The 15,609-nt window shown below is 34.3% G+C and overlaps 1 protein-coding gene across 7 annotated transcripts in view; it reads left to right on the top strand.

The window, feature by feature from the left end:
• Window positions 1-13,807, top strand: part of Fmr1 (FMRP translational regulator 1) — a 38,985-nt gene extending 25,178 nt beyond the window's left edge. The window contains exons 11-17 of one of the 7 annotated variants that reach the window (XM_038316414.1): window positions 1,280-1,414; window positions 1,902-1,964; window positions 4,155-4,241; window positions 6,775-6,970; window positions 8,442-8,624; window positions 9,287-9,369; window positions 11,517-13,807. In XM_038316414.1, coding sequence (XP_038172342.1) covers window positions 1,280-1,414; window positions 1,902-1,964; window positions 4,155-4,241; window positions 6,775-6,970; window positions 8,442-8,624; window positions 9,287-9,369; window positions 11,517-11,627 — 858 coding nt within the window. In that variant the 3' untranslated portion in view covers window positions 11,628-13,807. The remainder of the gene's footprint in view (window positions 1-1,279; window positions 1,415-1,901; window positions 1,965-4,154; window positions 4,242-6,774; window positions 6,971-8,441; window positions 8,625-9,286; window positions 9,370-11,516) is intronic. The other 6 variants (XM_038316415.1, XM_038316417.1, XM_038316418.1 and 3 more) reach the window with 6 other exon arrangements.
• Window positions 13,808-15,609: the final 1,802 nt, after the last annotated feature.

The raw sequence follows: 15,609 nt of genomic DNA on the forward strand, positions 1-15,609 counted from the left end.
CACTAGGTTAGCCATTAATGACAAATAAATAATATATATAGAAAGCCTTTGTAGCTTTTGTTTGAAGGTTGTGTAATAAGTGTGTTCGTTCTGTGTGTGCTTTTTCTGCACATAAGATCACTTCCCCTAGCATCCTATTTGACTTTTATAACCCTCATTCTTATCTACCTGAATATATGCCTATTGGTAGTGTTGAAGTGTTTATATGGAGTGTGGGAAGGGAGAGCATGTCCCTTGATGCAATTGTACTCCCAAGATGCTATTCACTTTTTCTTTAAATTAAAAAAAAGTTCAGTTTCTTATCTTCTATCTAAAACTACTCTTACTTTCCTGCTAATTCACTGTTTTAGCTATGCTGTTTCAGCTAAACATCTTTAATACATTTTACAAAATGAAATGAGTGTCTGTATCTGAATTAAAAATAATTCATGTGAAATACAACCCTCTAGAGGGGCTATTGTCAATTAGTGGTCATTGTGAAAGAGCCTGTCCTTTTCTTCAGTGCTGTAGCCACAGATGAGTTGTCCGTGCTCCATCAAATAACCCACTTCCTGTGCTCAGGCAGGTAGCTCTTGTAAACTCAGTGGATCAACACACTAAAAGAAGACAATGTCAGTAGGTGACTTTGAGAAAACAGTTTCTATTGGTGCAAGAGTGGAATGCAAAATAGGAGTATGGGCAACAGTGACTTAAATGCATGATATCAATTCATGAAATAGTCAAACAATAAAAATTCAAAAAAAGATACTGTCCACACACAGGGTCATAGTGTACACATTAACTAGCTAGCCCTCCTTGCAAAAGATTATTTTAATTGAAGTTAAATCCATTTAGTGTTTTTTAAGATTTATTTTTATCTATTAAAATGTGTGTTGTATGTGTGTGTGTCAGGGAGAGAGAGAGAACATTGGAAAGAGAGAATGGATTCCCTCAAGTTGGAGTTGCAGGCACTTGTGAACTGTCTGACATGGGTGCTGGAAACCAAAGTACATGCCATCTCCTCTAGTCCCTGATTTGGCTTTAAATTGCATAATTTTTTACCCCCTATAATTTTATGTGTCAAAACACTTCATAATAATCTGTATTCTTAAACATCATCCTTAATGGGAAAAGGTGAAATTTAAACATTTTGATTGTTCCTAATATGTTGAATTATAAGATATCTTTATAAATAATTAAGTGGCTGTGCTTAAGAAAAAGAAGTCATTGACACAGTACTGGAACTAAATAATTTTAAAATTGGTACTTTTTATCTTTTGTGTTTTATGTTTTTATCAAGGAAATTATGCCACCAAATTCCCTACCTTCCAATAATTCAAGGGTTGGACCTAATTCCTCTGAAGAAAAGAAACATTTAGATACAAAGGAAAACAGCACCCATTTTACTCAACCTAACAGTACAAAAGTCCAGAGGGTAAGATTTAATTTGTCACCTCTAACCACACTAAAAGTAGTATCTTTGGCTCAGATGCCACATTTGGTATTTGAGCTTTTTTCTCTGGTTAGATTTGTAGGTTACTCATAATTCTATATTTTCACATAAGATTGATACCATATAAGATTACAAACCAAAGTAATGGATATTTTTTGATTTATTCACAGTGACAAATCTTAAGCTGTAAACCTAATGGGGTCACTTTTTTTCTGTTGAGGGTGGACTTCTTTTTTTCCATGCTGTAACTCCTTAAATTTTGCAGGTTTTGTAAGTCAAAGTGTACTTTCTTTTAGATATGCTAGTTACTTCTTAAAGTCATATTTTAGTAACTGGTTTTCACTATTAGAACTAACCTAACTATTTAGAAATGCATTTAGAAGTCCTGCAGTGAAAGTCCTGCGTTCAGGCTTCTGTGTATCGTTCATTATAGTTAATCACATCACTTGCATTCCTTATACTGCTTTAGGTGTTAGTGGTTTCATCAGTTGTAGCAGGGGAACCCCAGAAACCTGAACCCAAGGCTTGGCAGGTAGGAAACCATTCCTTGAAAAATACATTTTAAGTTGATATTTTAATGTTTATTCCCCTTGTTAAGAAAGACTACAAATGAGCCTCATGGTTGGGGGCCGGTGGAGGAATGTTTGTGGGTATTTGGATCCACGGCCCTGGTCTAAATCTCAAACAACTTCATTCCACTTAGAAGGTTTCCCCTTACATGTCCAGTGTCGTTTCCCACCAGTCTTCCCCCTGTGTCTTCTAGGAAAGGTCTTGGAGTTATCTGAAATTTATCATAATCTTTGCTGCTTTTCAATGTGTACACTTGAAACCCAATTTGTGGGTTTGTTCTACCTGGACTGTTCTTTCTCCTGCATTTGCCATATCACTTTGACCCTGTTCTGTGTGAAACTTCCTTGTCTACTTACCACAGGTCTCCTACCTACTCCATGCTCCTATGTTCTCAGCCAGAGCATAATGTTATTAGATGTTTTCTTGTTGGTTTCCCCAACCACATTGTAAACTCATCGAGTTCAGGGTCCCTTACCTGGCCTTTGAGAATTGGCTTACAATAAGGATGGTATGACTTAGAAGGGACTAAATGCAAAAATGCCATTTTATACAGAGAACTATAACTACAAGTGGATCAAATACTTTCTGCTGTGCATTCCACTTCTCAGAACAGAGAATGACTTTGTCCTAGTATTGGTATTATATTTTTTCAATTTATTCAGATATTCTGATGGGGCACTTAAAGTATTTCCTGGGTACTTCAGTTTGTACCATATTATAGGAGAAAATAGTTTTAAATGATGCTTTTCAGATTCAGCCTAATTAAATCTATAATACAAATTTAAAGCCTATTTTGGTGATTACTTGGAAAGCATGTAATATTCCATCATGTGATATTTGACACTTGGAAATAATATAGTTGATGCCTCTGTGACTGTGCTAGTGAGAAACAGAATAATATACATTTTGGTGGGGTTGGAAGTTGATTTTTATATATTGTAGTACAGAAAAGAAAATCCTTACAGGTTTACAACGGTACTTGATAGTTCAGGTAGTCATTGTTTCTAGGAGGCAGTGCCTTGCCTACTAGTTGATAATCAGCCTACAAGCAATATTTTCTGATGGTTCAGGTTTGTTCTTCATCAACAGTAACATTTCATGTACAGGTATAAAGAAAATTATGTGTCCTTCCCTTCCTATCTTGAACATACTGTATACTAAATGCAGGCAGGCAAAAGGATCCCAACAATTTCTACATGTTCCAAGAAAATGTTCTTTAGAAAAGAATGGCACTTTCCTCAAGGGACAGCTTCTTGGCCTCCTATACCTTTTGCCAAACATAACCTGTAATACTTTTCATTAGTCATATGTGAATACCAGTAACCATGTATATTTCTTCAGTAGCAAAATAACTGTACTGTTCTCAACTTAGAATGTGTCTTAATTGTCCCCTCTTTGTGCACCTGTAGCTAGGCCTCCCTACTGGTTGTGATATGGAATTTTTTTTTGCTTCTTTTATGCTGATGAGAAGTACAAGTATTTAGACTGTACCTTTAAAATTATCCCTATATTAAAGTGGTATACATAGAGGATCAAAGGTTTTCTCATGATTGAATTTTGTAAGACTTTCATAATATATTTTTGAAATTTATATGACTTATTAAACATTATGCTTATGATTTTGCTTTGATTTTTGTTGTTCTTGTACAGATTATGTGGTGTGTTTTAATTTATTCTAATTTTCAGTCATGGTTTGAATTCTATTGTTCGGTTAGCAAAATTGAGTTTGTTTTTTTTTTTTTTTTTTTCATTTGCGTCCCTGGCATCTGATTTTAAACTAGATTTGATTTAGATATAACTTATAGTAAATTGATCAAAACATAAGTATTCTCATTTACACTATACATTTCATTAAAGTTTATATAATTTTTAGTTGTATGTCTGTTATTTTGGCAACATTAAATGGTAGTCTTTTAAAACCTTCTGGTTTTTAAGGAATCATTATATTGATCTGCCCCTTACTCAGACGTAAAACTTGGTTTTACATATTGATTTATATTTTAAACAGATGTTTGTTTGCTTATTGCTTGGTAGACCCTATGGTAGAGATTAAGTTGAGAGTGTGTGTGTTTTGTTTTGTTTTGTTTTGTCATTTTTTTTTAGATTAATCATCACTAGTTCTTTAGGTTTACTCTTCCAATTTCTTTTTCAGGGAATGGTACCATTTGTTTTTGTGGGAACAAAAGACAGCATCGCTAATGCCACTGTTCTTTTGGATTATCATCTGAACTATTTAAAGGTAAGAACAGGATGACTTTTAACTTCTAATCTTCTTGTGCTAAGTTATTATAAGCTGTATAGTAAATATTTCCAAAACTGTGATCTCTCTGAGCTGTGCATATCAATATATGATCTTGTAAAAAGTAATAAATATTCACATTGTTTTAGTTCATTTCTTGATTTTATTTTTTGTAAATTTTTTCACTGTAAATCCTAGGGCTAATATCCCAGTTTTAATATATTCCTATATTTATGGATATTCTTCTGTTAAACCCTTAGAGTCAATTTAGGTGTGTGTGTGTGTGTGTGTGTGTGTGTGTGTATACAAAAAAAGCTAGAAGGTTCAACTATATTAAGAGGTATATTAAGAGGATATATGTGTGTATATATCCTCTTTGTGTGTGTGTATATATATACATAATCCTCAATATAGTTGAACCTTCTAGCTTTTGTGGATGTTTTCAATCTAAATTTTGTGTCTATAGCACTTGCATTTGTTGTCCCTCCTGTCATTTATTAAGGAAATCCTAGCATGTCCTTATCCTCTGTTTAAATATTTACCCTTCATACTTTTCTCTATATTATGTTAATCAAAATAAAAACTACTGTGTCTTATTGTATATGCTCATCTTACTGTGGTTACTGTTATGCCTCCTTTAGCTTGCAAGCTGGGAAGTAGGAACCCGGAGGCTATTAGTGAAAAGAGCACGGGATTGGCAATATAGCTATGAACTCTGTGACTTTAGGCAAGTCACTTCCCTACACTAAATGCTTTTTCAAATTCCCTTTGGCACAAATGTCATAAAATTTAATGAAATTAAATCTTAACTGTTTTCATTTTTATAATGTCTTATTTCTAAAAAAATACATAACACCAGAATTATTACATAGGTCTTTTGGGTCTTTTGAAAAAAAAATCTATAAAATAAATCTAAGTTCTATTTCATTTATGATACTATCTCAAGACGTGTTTGCTGACTTAAAGAATAAAATGTGAATGAGTCTGCTAGTAAGAATGAAAGGAAAAACGGTGCAGTACCTGGTCATTTTGTTCATTCTTAATCGTGGTCAGTTAATAAGTAAAAGTGGGAAGGTTTCATCCAGCAAGGTTTGCATGGGTAGGATGCCACTTTAATTTGCTTATTTATTTTTTGTTGAACAGTGTGTTTTATGTGCAATCTGTTGTATGTGTTTTCCTTTATAACATTAGCTAAAATAATTACTATGACTTAGATAGAAAGGACTGCATTGTATCATGACCTTGTTTTTTTTCAATTAATGCTCTTTCTTAGATATTTTAATTTATTTTTCTCTATTTAATATCTTGTCTGATTATTGGCAGCTGTCCCGTTGCCATTCTCTCCATCACCAAATCATCTTTTGGTTGGGTCTGGCATCTCACCAAAACTGACTGCTTTGCCTAAGTAGAATAACCCTGGAATTCATTATGTTATGCAATATCTAGATAACACATTCCATGAGCTAGAAATATACTTTTAGGGAGAGCCACTAACTTAGCTATAGCCTTTCCTTTTCCCTACCCAGTTTATTATAGATTCTGGTTTAGAGAACAAGTAAAATTCACTGTGGATTCGTTCTTATTATCTTTTCTTTACCAGATGTCAGAACGAAGATTTTGACAACTTAGATTTTGTGGTCTCTTCTTGACTGACACACTGAATATTTGCTGTAGTTACAGATCTAGCTAATAAGTGAGATGCTTATGGGTATCTTAGAAAGGCAAGGGCTAATATGAAGTTTCATCTGGATTTAACAGAATCCAAGTTATTACACACACTGTGTTTAAGGATCTGTCAGTAGATTTTGGAGTTGATTTTATTTTGTTCAACTCAGTTCATATTGTTTGTTATATTTGTTTAAGCAGAGTTTTAGTATTTTAAGAGGTATTCAAGGCATGATGTGAGTTCTAGGTATTTTGAAGTGAGACCTAGGGTTCTCCCCCTTCATATAAAGGAATATTAGCACTTTTAGTTCATTCAAAATAAGTGGTCCTTAATTGTATAATTATATACAAAAATAATACATGTTCTTTAAAAAATACCCAAGCATAATACTTTGTAAATTAAAATATTAACTGAAAAAATAATTTTATTTAGCTTATTTATAATGTGTGATTATTTTAAAGTTAGTTGATTAAACCTTAAATGTATGTCATTTATTTCTATTTTCATACTTTTTAGTATTGTTTTAGTCAACCTTACATCAAAAAGTCCCCAAACTAACATATCTTGCCTTATCCATAGACTAATTGAATAGTAGTGCCAAATCATTCAACCTTAAATTTATTCAATATAACTTTAAAAGTATTTTTGTTATATCTCTAAGTCTTACCATTAGTAAGTGTATCAATAGTAATCTTTCTTTTTAAGACCATTCAATTTCCTGATAATTCTGTGTTAACAGTGTTTACTATAAATTTAGAACTGAAATTGAAATATTTCCAGTATACTTTTTATCTGATGAAAAGGAGAAAGGTATTACTAAGTAAAATGTCAAATTATTTTTACTGTTATCTTGTATATTTTAAATAGGAAGTAGACCAATTGCGTTTGGAGAGATTACAAATTGATGAGCAGTTGCGACAAATTGGAGCTAGTTCTAGACCACCACCAAATCGTACAGATAAGGAAAAAGGCTATGTGACTGATGATGGTCAAGGAATGGGTCGAGGTAGTAGACCTTACAGAAATAGGGGGCACGGCAGACGCGGTCCTGGATATACTTCAGGTACAAACTAAGCATTTTCCTCAGTAACTTTATCTGTTCCTAGACTTAATAGCTGCTAATCTCTACTATTCATTAGAACTCCATTATAACAATTTCTCACTACATGGTTTCCAACTCACAGTGGATCAAATTGTGTTTCAAGAGACATGTAGAGTGAAAGCCTGCTAATGACACACATAGTTCACAGGGCAGTTTTGAGTTCTGTCCATATTATTATTGGGGATAAATCTGCTTACACCCTTTTGTGTTGATGACCTAAGACCTCTCCTGATTTTATTACTGTATAGCCAAAACTTTTTTCATTTGTGTACTGTGGCTCATTTTTTTTGTCAGGCATGTGCTGGTCATACTTGCTGGATGGACTGTGTAAATCAGGGGTCTGCATCCTGTGGCTCATAAGGTGATTTTGAGTGGCATGGCCAAAGTCAGCCCTAGGCACAGTCAAGAAGTAGGCGAAGTGTCTCTTTGCCTTCCCAGCTCTTCTGTCCGTGCTTCTTTCTTTTCTCCCAGTAACTTTCAGTGAACCCAGTGCCCACCTACGAGTTCCTACTGTCTTTCTTGCTCTACTGTGTATCTACTATGTAACCTGCTAATGATGGTATAAGGTATAATCCATCTCACCAATATTTGCATTTCAAAAGGGAACTCTTTAAGATGGAAAAGCCTTCGAGATCCACAGGAGTGACGCTATAATGGTGAAGCTATAATTGGTCATTAGCTCCAACAGAGGAAGAGAGAGAGGTAGTAGAGTTGATATTCCAGAGTGGGGAGAGACACGTACTCTTAAGGCCAACCTTGAACGTAACCTTTAACCTTTCTCCCAACAGTTCTTTGACCAATAAATTTCCACCTTACTGTGGAGATCTTTTCCCCCACTCCCATCCCCTATGTCATTAGACCTCAGACATACTGAGATGTTTTCTAGTGAGCCTTTGTTCAGTCAGTCCACTGAGAGTGGGAGGGAAGACTGGGTCATGCATCAGGAATGCATATCCCCTTTTATTGGGGATAATCCCACAAGAGACTCTTCCCTGAGACATAAATGTCATGGTGGCCGTTATTGGCCCCTTTTAGAATTGGCCAGAATGTACACATTCTTCTGTCCCTGTGCTTAATATTAAAAGCTGTCATTATTCAAGTTTTGGTTATCAAAATATTGTGTTATAGACAATTTTCCCTTCATGATCCACGGTTATTTAAAGACATGGCACATTCAGGTCTGAACTTAGATAGCTAACAAAACACCTTTTCTTTTAAAAGAAATATTATAACTAAAATAACTTTAGATATGGCAAGCCCTTCATTTTGAATTTAAAATTACTTGTTTTTAAACATAGAAGATGAGTATATTCTTTAGTAGGCTTCTATATTGGGAAGAATATTGAATCGCCCCTGAAACTTCATCTCTGGAAGCTTCTGTTAACCTTTTTTTAAAATCAGACAATGGTATATAACTTTTAACTCTCGATAGGAACTAATTCTGAAGCATCAAATGCTTCTGAAACAGAATCTGACCACAGAGACGAACTCAGTGATTGGTCATTAGCTCCAACAGAGGAAGAGAGGGAGAGCTTCCTGCGCAGAGGAGACGGACGGCGTCGTGGAGGGGGAGGAAGAGGACAAGGAGGAAGAGGAAGAGGAGGAGGCTTCAAAGGTATAGTGGTTTACATAACTGAAAAGTAAAGGTTAAGGACCAGTGCAGTGGCTCAACAGATAAAGGTACTTGGCTGCCAAACCTGAAACCCTAGTTCAAACCCCAGGGCCCACATGGTGAAAGGAATGAAGTGACTCTTACTATATTATCCTCTGGCTCTACATGTAAGCTGTGGTATATGTACCCCCCAACACATACCCACCCAAAAATAAATTAATTAAAATGTAATATTTTTAAAGAAAAATAAAGATTAAAGGTATACTGTTAGCTGTTTGAAGCTGAATAAAAAGTAAATATTGCTGATATAACCTGTCTTGTACTTATCTTCATAGCAAATGACATCTTCTTTATGATTTTTGGAATCTATGAATAAATAATGATAACTGATTCATACTATTTGGGGTTTCTAATCAGCATGATTGTTAATCCAGATTGACCTATTGATTCATAAAATAGTACCTTCGAATATTTTGTATTTTTGTTAGGAGAATAGATTATTAACTGTTGCATATTTGGAATTGGTAAACTTTCCATTACATTTTAGCTTCTATTATTGGTCTAAATGGGGAATCTGAAAATAAACAATTTTATTTAAATTTATTTAATTTATTTAAAATGGTTTAGAGTCACTAACTGTTGACATTCTAAAAATATTCATACAGGAAATGATGATCATTCCCGAACAGATAATCGTCCACGTAATCCAAGAGAAGCTAAAGGAAGAACAGCTGATGGATCTTTGCAGGTAAAGCTTAGGTGATTCTTTTCATCTAAGTAGTTTGAATGTGGCCATTTGAAAGTTGAATGGTTATTTTACTTTATTTTTAAACATGTTCAAAGATAATAAATTTGTAATAAATTTTTTCTGAAGTACAGTTGTCAACAGTCTTAGTCCTTTGAGACAAATATGCAAATATGAGGATTTCTCCAGAGAATATGTGACCTTAAATATTTGTGAACACCTTGGCAGCCGCATTATAATTTTCAGACCATATTGGTGGTACTCTAACTCACTCTCTTAAAAAAAAGAATATTCTAAAGGAAATGTTCTAAGTGACTAAAGTCAGCTACCCTTTCCTTTAAGTGCATGGATGGCATATTATCTTTATCTGTCTTATAGTCATGATAAGATAAGACTTAAAGTGTCTAAATATTTTCCATACCCCATGGGTCAGCTGTCCATTTACATGCACAGTCTAGTCTAAGAACCCCTTTTCAAGTAACTTTGTCAATGCTTAACCAGTTGTTAAGTGATTTCAAATTTACTCCCTGAACACATCTAGGCACCTTTACTAAATACTTCATCTGTATTTTATCTCACCTAATCTTATAGTAATCCACTGAGATAAGTTTATTATCTAATTTATATGTAAGTAAATAGAAGCTGAGGTTCAGTGTCCATAATCATTTAGCTAGCATATGGTGGAGTATTATTCATTCAAACATTGGCATCTGATTCTCAGAATTCATTTTATCTTTCATTTTATCTGTAATTGTTAACTCTAAATTTTTAAACCAAGTAATAAAGAGTTCTGACTAGAAACCAGTATATATTCTTAGCTAATTTCAACTCAAATTTTTTTTTTAGTAGAACATTCTTTAGAATTCATACCATATCTAAGGGAGTGTGAACTTAATGGTAGTTTCTAAAGAACTAGAATAGAAAAGACTAGTAGTGTTCAGCATTGACACTTAAAATAGTTTATGTCCCTTAGAATGTTATTTTTTAATTACATTAATTTTTATGCCTTTCTAGGATTCTAGTTCTCCAAATCATTGTTTCCAGATTGCCTCTTGTCATTCTATTTTTCAGCACTCAAGTTATAGGGCCATCTTTTTCTTCTTCCTGATGTACAAGTTCTTAGAATTCAACACTACAGTTTTTCTACAGTTGATACAGACTGATGATACAAAGACCAGAAATTTATGCTAGAACATTATTTAGAATTTTAAAATGTCTTTTTTATTTATTAAATGTATTTATTTTATGTGTATGAGTATATAGGTGCATCAGGCATTGGATCCCCTGGAACTGGAGTTACAGGTAGTTGCGAGATACCATTGGGCACTGGGAACTGAACCCAGGTCCTCTACAAGAACATCAGGGACTCTTAACCACTGAGCCATCTTCCCATCCCCCATTATTTAGACTTTGAAGCAGCTACAAAGGAAGTTTCTAGAGGATCAGATGGAGATTTTGGTATAGAAAAGCTTATTATACTTATGACAGAGTAAAAGGTGGGAACTAAAGTTAGTTCATGAATGGGTTGGTTGAATTCATTCTGGTGAAACTGTAATAAGACATTATTTTGTGTCTCTCTTAGTTTTCCCACATTCATTTTGAAATATAATGATATTGTGAGTTGTGCTGTGTGTGTGTGTATACATATGGTATGCTATATATTCTCTATATAGCATATATATCTTCTAGTAGCCAATAATAGTAATGTTATAAATGACCTCACTATTTTTGTTTGCTTAGAAGAATATAAAATGGGAGAATATAAGCCTTAGACCTTTTTTTCTTAGATTTGACACAGTGAGATGACCACTGTTTTCCAGCTAAGGAACAGTGTTTTGAAAACCTAAATCAATAATGAGGCTACTATGCTTTAATTTCTTAGAGTTCTATTTTTATCTCCATGCCCCCTTCTATTAAGATAGGGCCTCACATATATCTCTGGCTGACCTAGAACTCAGAGGTCCATTTACCTCTATATTTCCTTTAACGTGTGGAAGTCACATTTCAGACTTCCATTATTGTCAGGCCATTAACGTAGGATCTGGGGTGTGTGTGTGTGTGTGTGTGTGTGTGTATAAAACAACTATAACTTATTTTAGATTAGAGTTAACTGCAATAATGAAAGGAGTGTCCAAACTAAACCATTACAGAATGCCTCCAGTGAAAGTAACCGGCTGCGCATGGGTAAAGATCGTAACCAGAAGAAGGAGAAGCCAGACAGCGTGGATGGGCAGCAACCACTCGTGAATGGAGTACCGTAAACTGCATAATTCTGAAGTTATATTTCCTCTACCATGTCTGTAATTCTTACTCCATTTTAGAAAACTTTGTTAGGCCAAAGACAAGTAGTAGGAAAGATGGCACAGAGCATGAAATGAACACAAATTCTGCAAAGAATTTTTTGATATTGGCCATAAAAAACAATCTTCCAGATTTGCACAAAAAGATCTTGAAATTTGAAGCATAACTTTTAAGTATACTTAACACTTCAGGGCAGGATTTTACTTTTTTAAAAAAAAATACTAAGCAGTGATCTTTATTAACTAGGAACATTTTCCTGCATTGGGCTATAACTCAGCAGTACATTTCAGTCTTTCTGAGTAAATCACATTTGTGGTAATCATGCTAATCTCTGTCTTCAGTCTCATGTAAAGTCTCCATGAAATTCTGTGCCATTTTATGTCCTGTGTCAGTTTATATTTTGGTCCACTTTCCAGTATTTTAGTGGACTCTGAAACGTGTGTCTTGTGACATTTGTCATTTTCATTAGCAAAAAAAAAAGTTGTATGATCTGTGCCTTTTTTATATCTTGGCAGGTAGGAATATTATATTTGGATGCAGAGTTCAGGGAAGATAAGTTGGAAACACTAAATGTTAAAGATGTAGCAAACCCTGTCAAACATTAGTACTTTATAGAAGAATGCATGCTTTCCATATTTTTTTCTTTACATAAACATCAGCTTAGGCAGTATAAAGAATAGGACTTGTTTTTTTTGTTTCTGTTTTGCACTGAAGTATGACAAATAGTGTTATTGGAAGGGATGTGTAATTTTTCTGTATAGACAGGAAAAGAAATAACTATCTTTTCATTTGGGAGAGGCTAAAAATGTTTTCAGCTACTTGCAAATCTTCCTGGTCGAAAGTTAGGATATGCCTGCTCTTTGGCCTGATGATGAATTTCAACTTAGAGACTTTTTCTTTTGTCCTCCCCAAATTTTGTTTTTCATTCATATTTTATGTTAATGCTTATTTTGGGGAGATATGAAGGTCATTTTCATGAACACATAATAACCCTCAGAGATAGAGGTACTTTGTCTGAGAAAAATTGAAAGCAGTTTTTTTTTGTAACTTTGAAATATGAAGTCTAATGTATAAGCAGAATTGAAAAGCAGACATAGGATTGGTTAACAAATACTCTTTTTTCTTTTTTGATGTGTTGAGTCTTATTTTTGAGTTTTTTCTCTTTTTTTAATGAATGAAATTGACTGAAGAAAAATATGTGAAGGACCTTCACTCTGAGATGTTATATTTTTCTTAAAAATAACTCCGAGTAAGGGTACCACTGAATCTGTACAGAGCCGTACAAACCGAAGTTCTGCCTCTGATGTACTTTGTGAATTTGTTTCTTAAATTTTCATTTTTCATTTACTTTTCCTTGCTTACAAATTAACATATAAAATGGTAACAAACTGCACATGGTTTCACGAATATTAAAAGGTCTTTTGAAAAGTATTGCCAAACATTCATATTGATTTCTAGTTATTTATTCTGGGAATGTATAGTATTTGAAAACAGAAATTGGTACCTTGCACACATCATCTGTAAGCTGTTCAGTTTAAAATACTGTAGATAATTAACCAAGGTAGAATGACCTTGTAATGTAACTGCTCTTGGGCAATATTCTCTGTACATATTAGTGACAACAGATTGGATTTTATGTTGACATTTGTTTGGTTATAGTGCAATATATTTTGTATGCAACCAGTTTCAATAAAGTTTGATCTTCCTCTGCTAAATTGATGTTGACGCAATCCTTACAATGATTGCTTTTTAAATTTTAAGATAGGAAAGAAATCTATAGAAAGTGTTCTGTTACAAAATGTAACTGTTACCATTGGAAATTCTACATTGTCATAGGAGGTCAGCCGTTATTTACCAACTTTCCAGAACATATTCTTCTTTAATAAGGTGAAAAACCAATAAATGGTACACAGTCACAGTGTACCATTAAAATATGCACTAAGTCTCTTTTTTACAATGGCTGAATTCAGCAAGGCGCTAACTTGCTTAAATGTGAATTACTAACTTCTAAAACTGTAATTTGATTCACATGTTTTCAAATGGAGTTGGAGTTGATTCATATTACAATATTTGTGTGCAAAATGTGTGTTTTTCAGTTTAAAGTCATGTTTTTAAAATCTTATTAAAGTTTCAAAAATCTGAAGATTGTTTATCTTATCTAGATGTAAATTTTTATTAAAAAGTTGCACTTATGAAAAAGCAAAATATTAGTCTGACAGCTGTTTGCTCCTGTATTCAGTTTCTACATAAATGGCAAAAAAATAATGTGTTGGGTCAAAGCAAATGATCATTTTACATGTTCTTTTTGGGGGGGGGGGGGAGTGTGTGTGTGTGTGTGTGTGTGTGTGTGTGTGTGTGTGTGTGTGTGTGTATGAAGATACCCATAGAGATCAAAAGAGAGAATCAGATCCCCTGAAACTGGAGTTACAGGTTGCTGTGAGCCACCATATAGGTGCTGGAAACTGACCCAGGTCTTATACAGAGCTATAATTGCTCTTAACTAACCCTGATGAGATATCTCTCTACCCCTTTTTGTCAGTGTGACCAGATATCACACTAACTAAAGCTAGCTTGGAATGGCTCACCTCACCTCAAACTCATGGTAATCCTTTTGCCTTTCATCGTGAATGTTGGGATTTAATATGGGCGTGATCCTGGATTTTATGTTCTTAAAAAACAAAAACACAATTGAAAGTTTGTGTGATTTCTAAAGAGAGAAAGGCAAGTTGGGTGGGCAAGAGGTAGAAAGGGTCTGGGGGGCGTAGAGATAAGGAAAACCATTGTCAGAATATAGTGTATGAAAAATGTTTTTGATAATTGTAAAACAAAAAAGAAAATACATAAATTTTCTATTCCATGTTCTCATAAAATTTCAGTATGATAAGGCATAGGATTCCAGTAAACTGTATTAAACACTAACTCTTGGCTGTGAACACATCAGTACACCCTGACATTAGGGGTAGGGAGTAAGCAGGTCTTTGTAATTTAAAAAAGCTATTTAACCATTTTTATTTCATTGTGTGTGTGCATGTGTGCCACAGTATGCATGTGGAGGTTAGAATATAACTTTCTGAAATTGATTATTTCCATGGTGTGTCCCAGTGATCAAACTCAAGCCCCCAGGCTTAGTGGGTAGTACTTTTCCCTCTCAACTCAAGAAAACAAAGCAAAATTAATTTGTCAGAGATATTTTTGCATGAATACAATCACCCCAGATTCCTTTCCTTCTTACTTTTTCTATGGCTCACTACCACTTCCCTGCAAAGGTCATGTATTTTTTAAACTCACTGACTGAACCTATTTAGTATTACCTTATGTCCATTGTTATAGGCCACCTACTGGAGCATGGGTAACCTGTCAGGCACTTGAATCCTTGAAGAAAACTTACATTCACCTCCCAGCAGCAATGAACTGCAAAGTTCATCAGGAAGGGAGGGGTGAAATGTCCACCATTGCTGGAATTTTGGCAATTTGATATGTGCCAGTCTTGTACATTTGGTCAGTCACTGTGAGTTCATGTGTACAGAGGCCCTGTCATGTCCAAAAAACACTCCACAGAAGTCCTTCTGTATCTCTAGCTCTTAAAAGTCTTCCTGCCTTGGGGTGGAAGTGTGATAGAGATGTCCCAGTTAGGGCCGTGTACTTCTCAGTCTTTTTTACTGCAGTTTGATCAGTTGTGAGTCTATATTGACTACCATTTACTATACTACAAAAGCAAACCTCTGATGAGAGTTGAGTATAAAGATAAATAGTTAAGGGACAGTTTAATACTGTTCATTTTTGAAATAATAGCACTAGATTCTCTCCTACATTCTATGGTCTACTCAATTCTTCTGAAATAGCCATTTACCAGGTAGGTACAAGTCTTGATTACTCAGAAAGCTTAGCAGGCACAAGGATTTTACATCTTGGGCATCTTTACTTCAGTGTGTATTGCTTGGA

The sequence above is a fragment of the Arvicola amphibius genome, chromosome X, assembly GCF_903992535.2.
Source record: "Arvicola amphibius chromosome X, mArvAmp1.2, whole genome shotgun sequence".
Lineage (NCBI taxonomy): Eukaryota > Metazoa > Chordata > Mammalia > Rodentia > Cricetidae > Arvicola > Arvicola amphibius.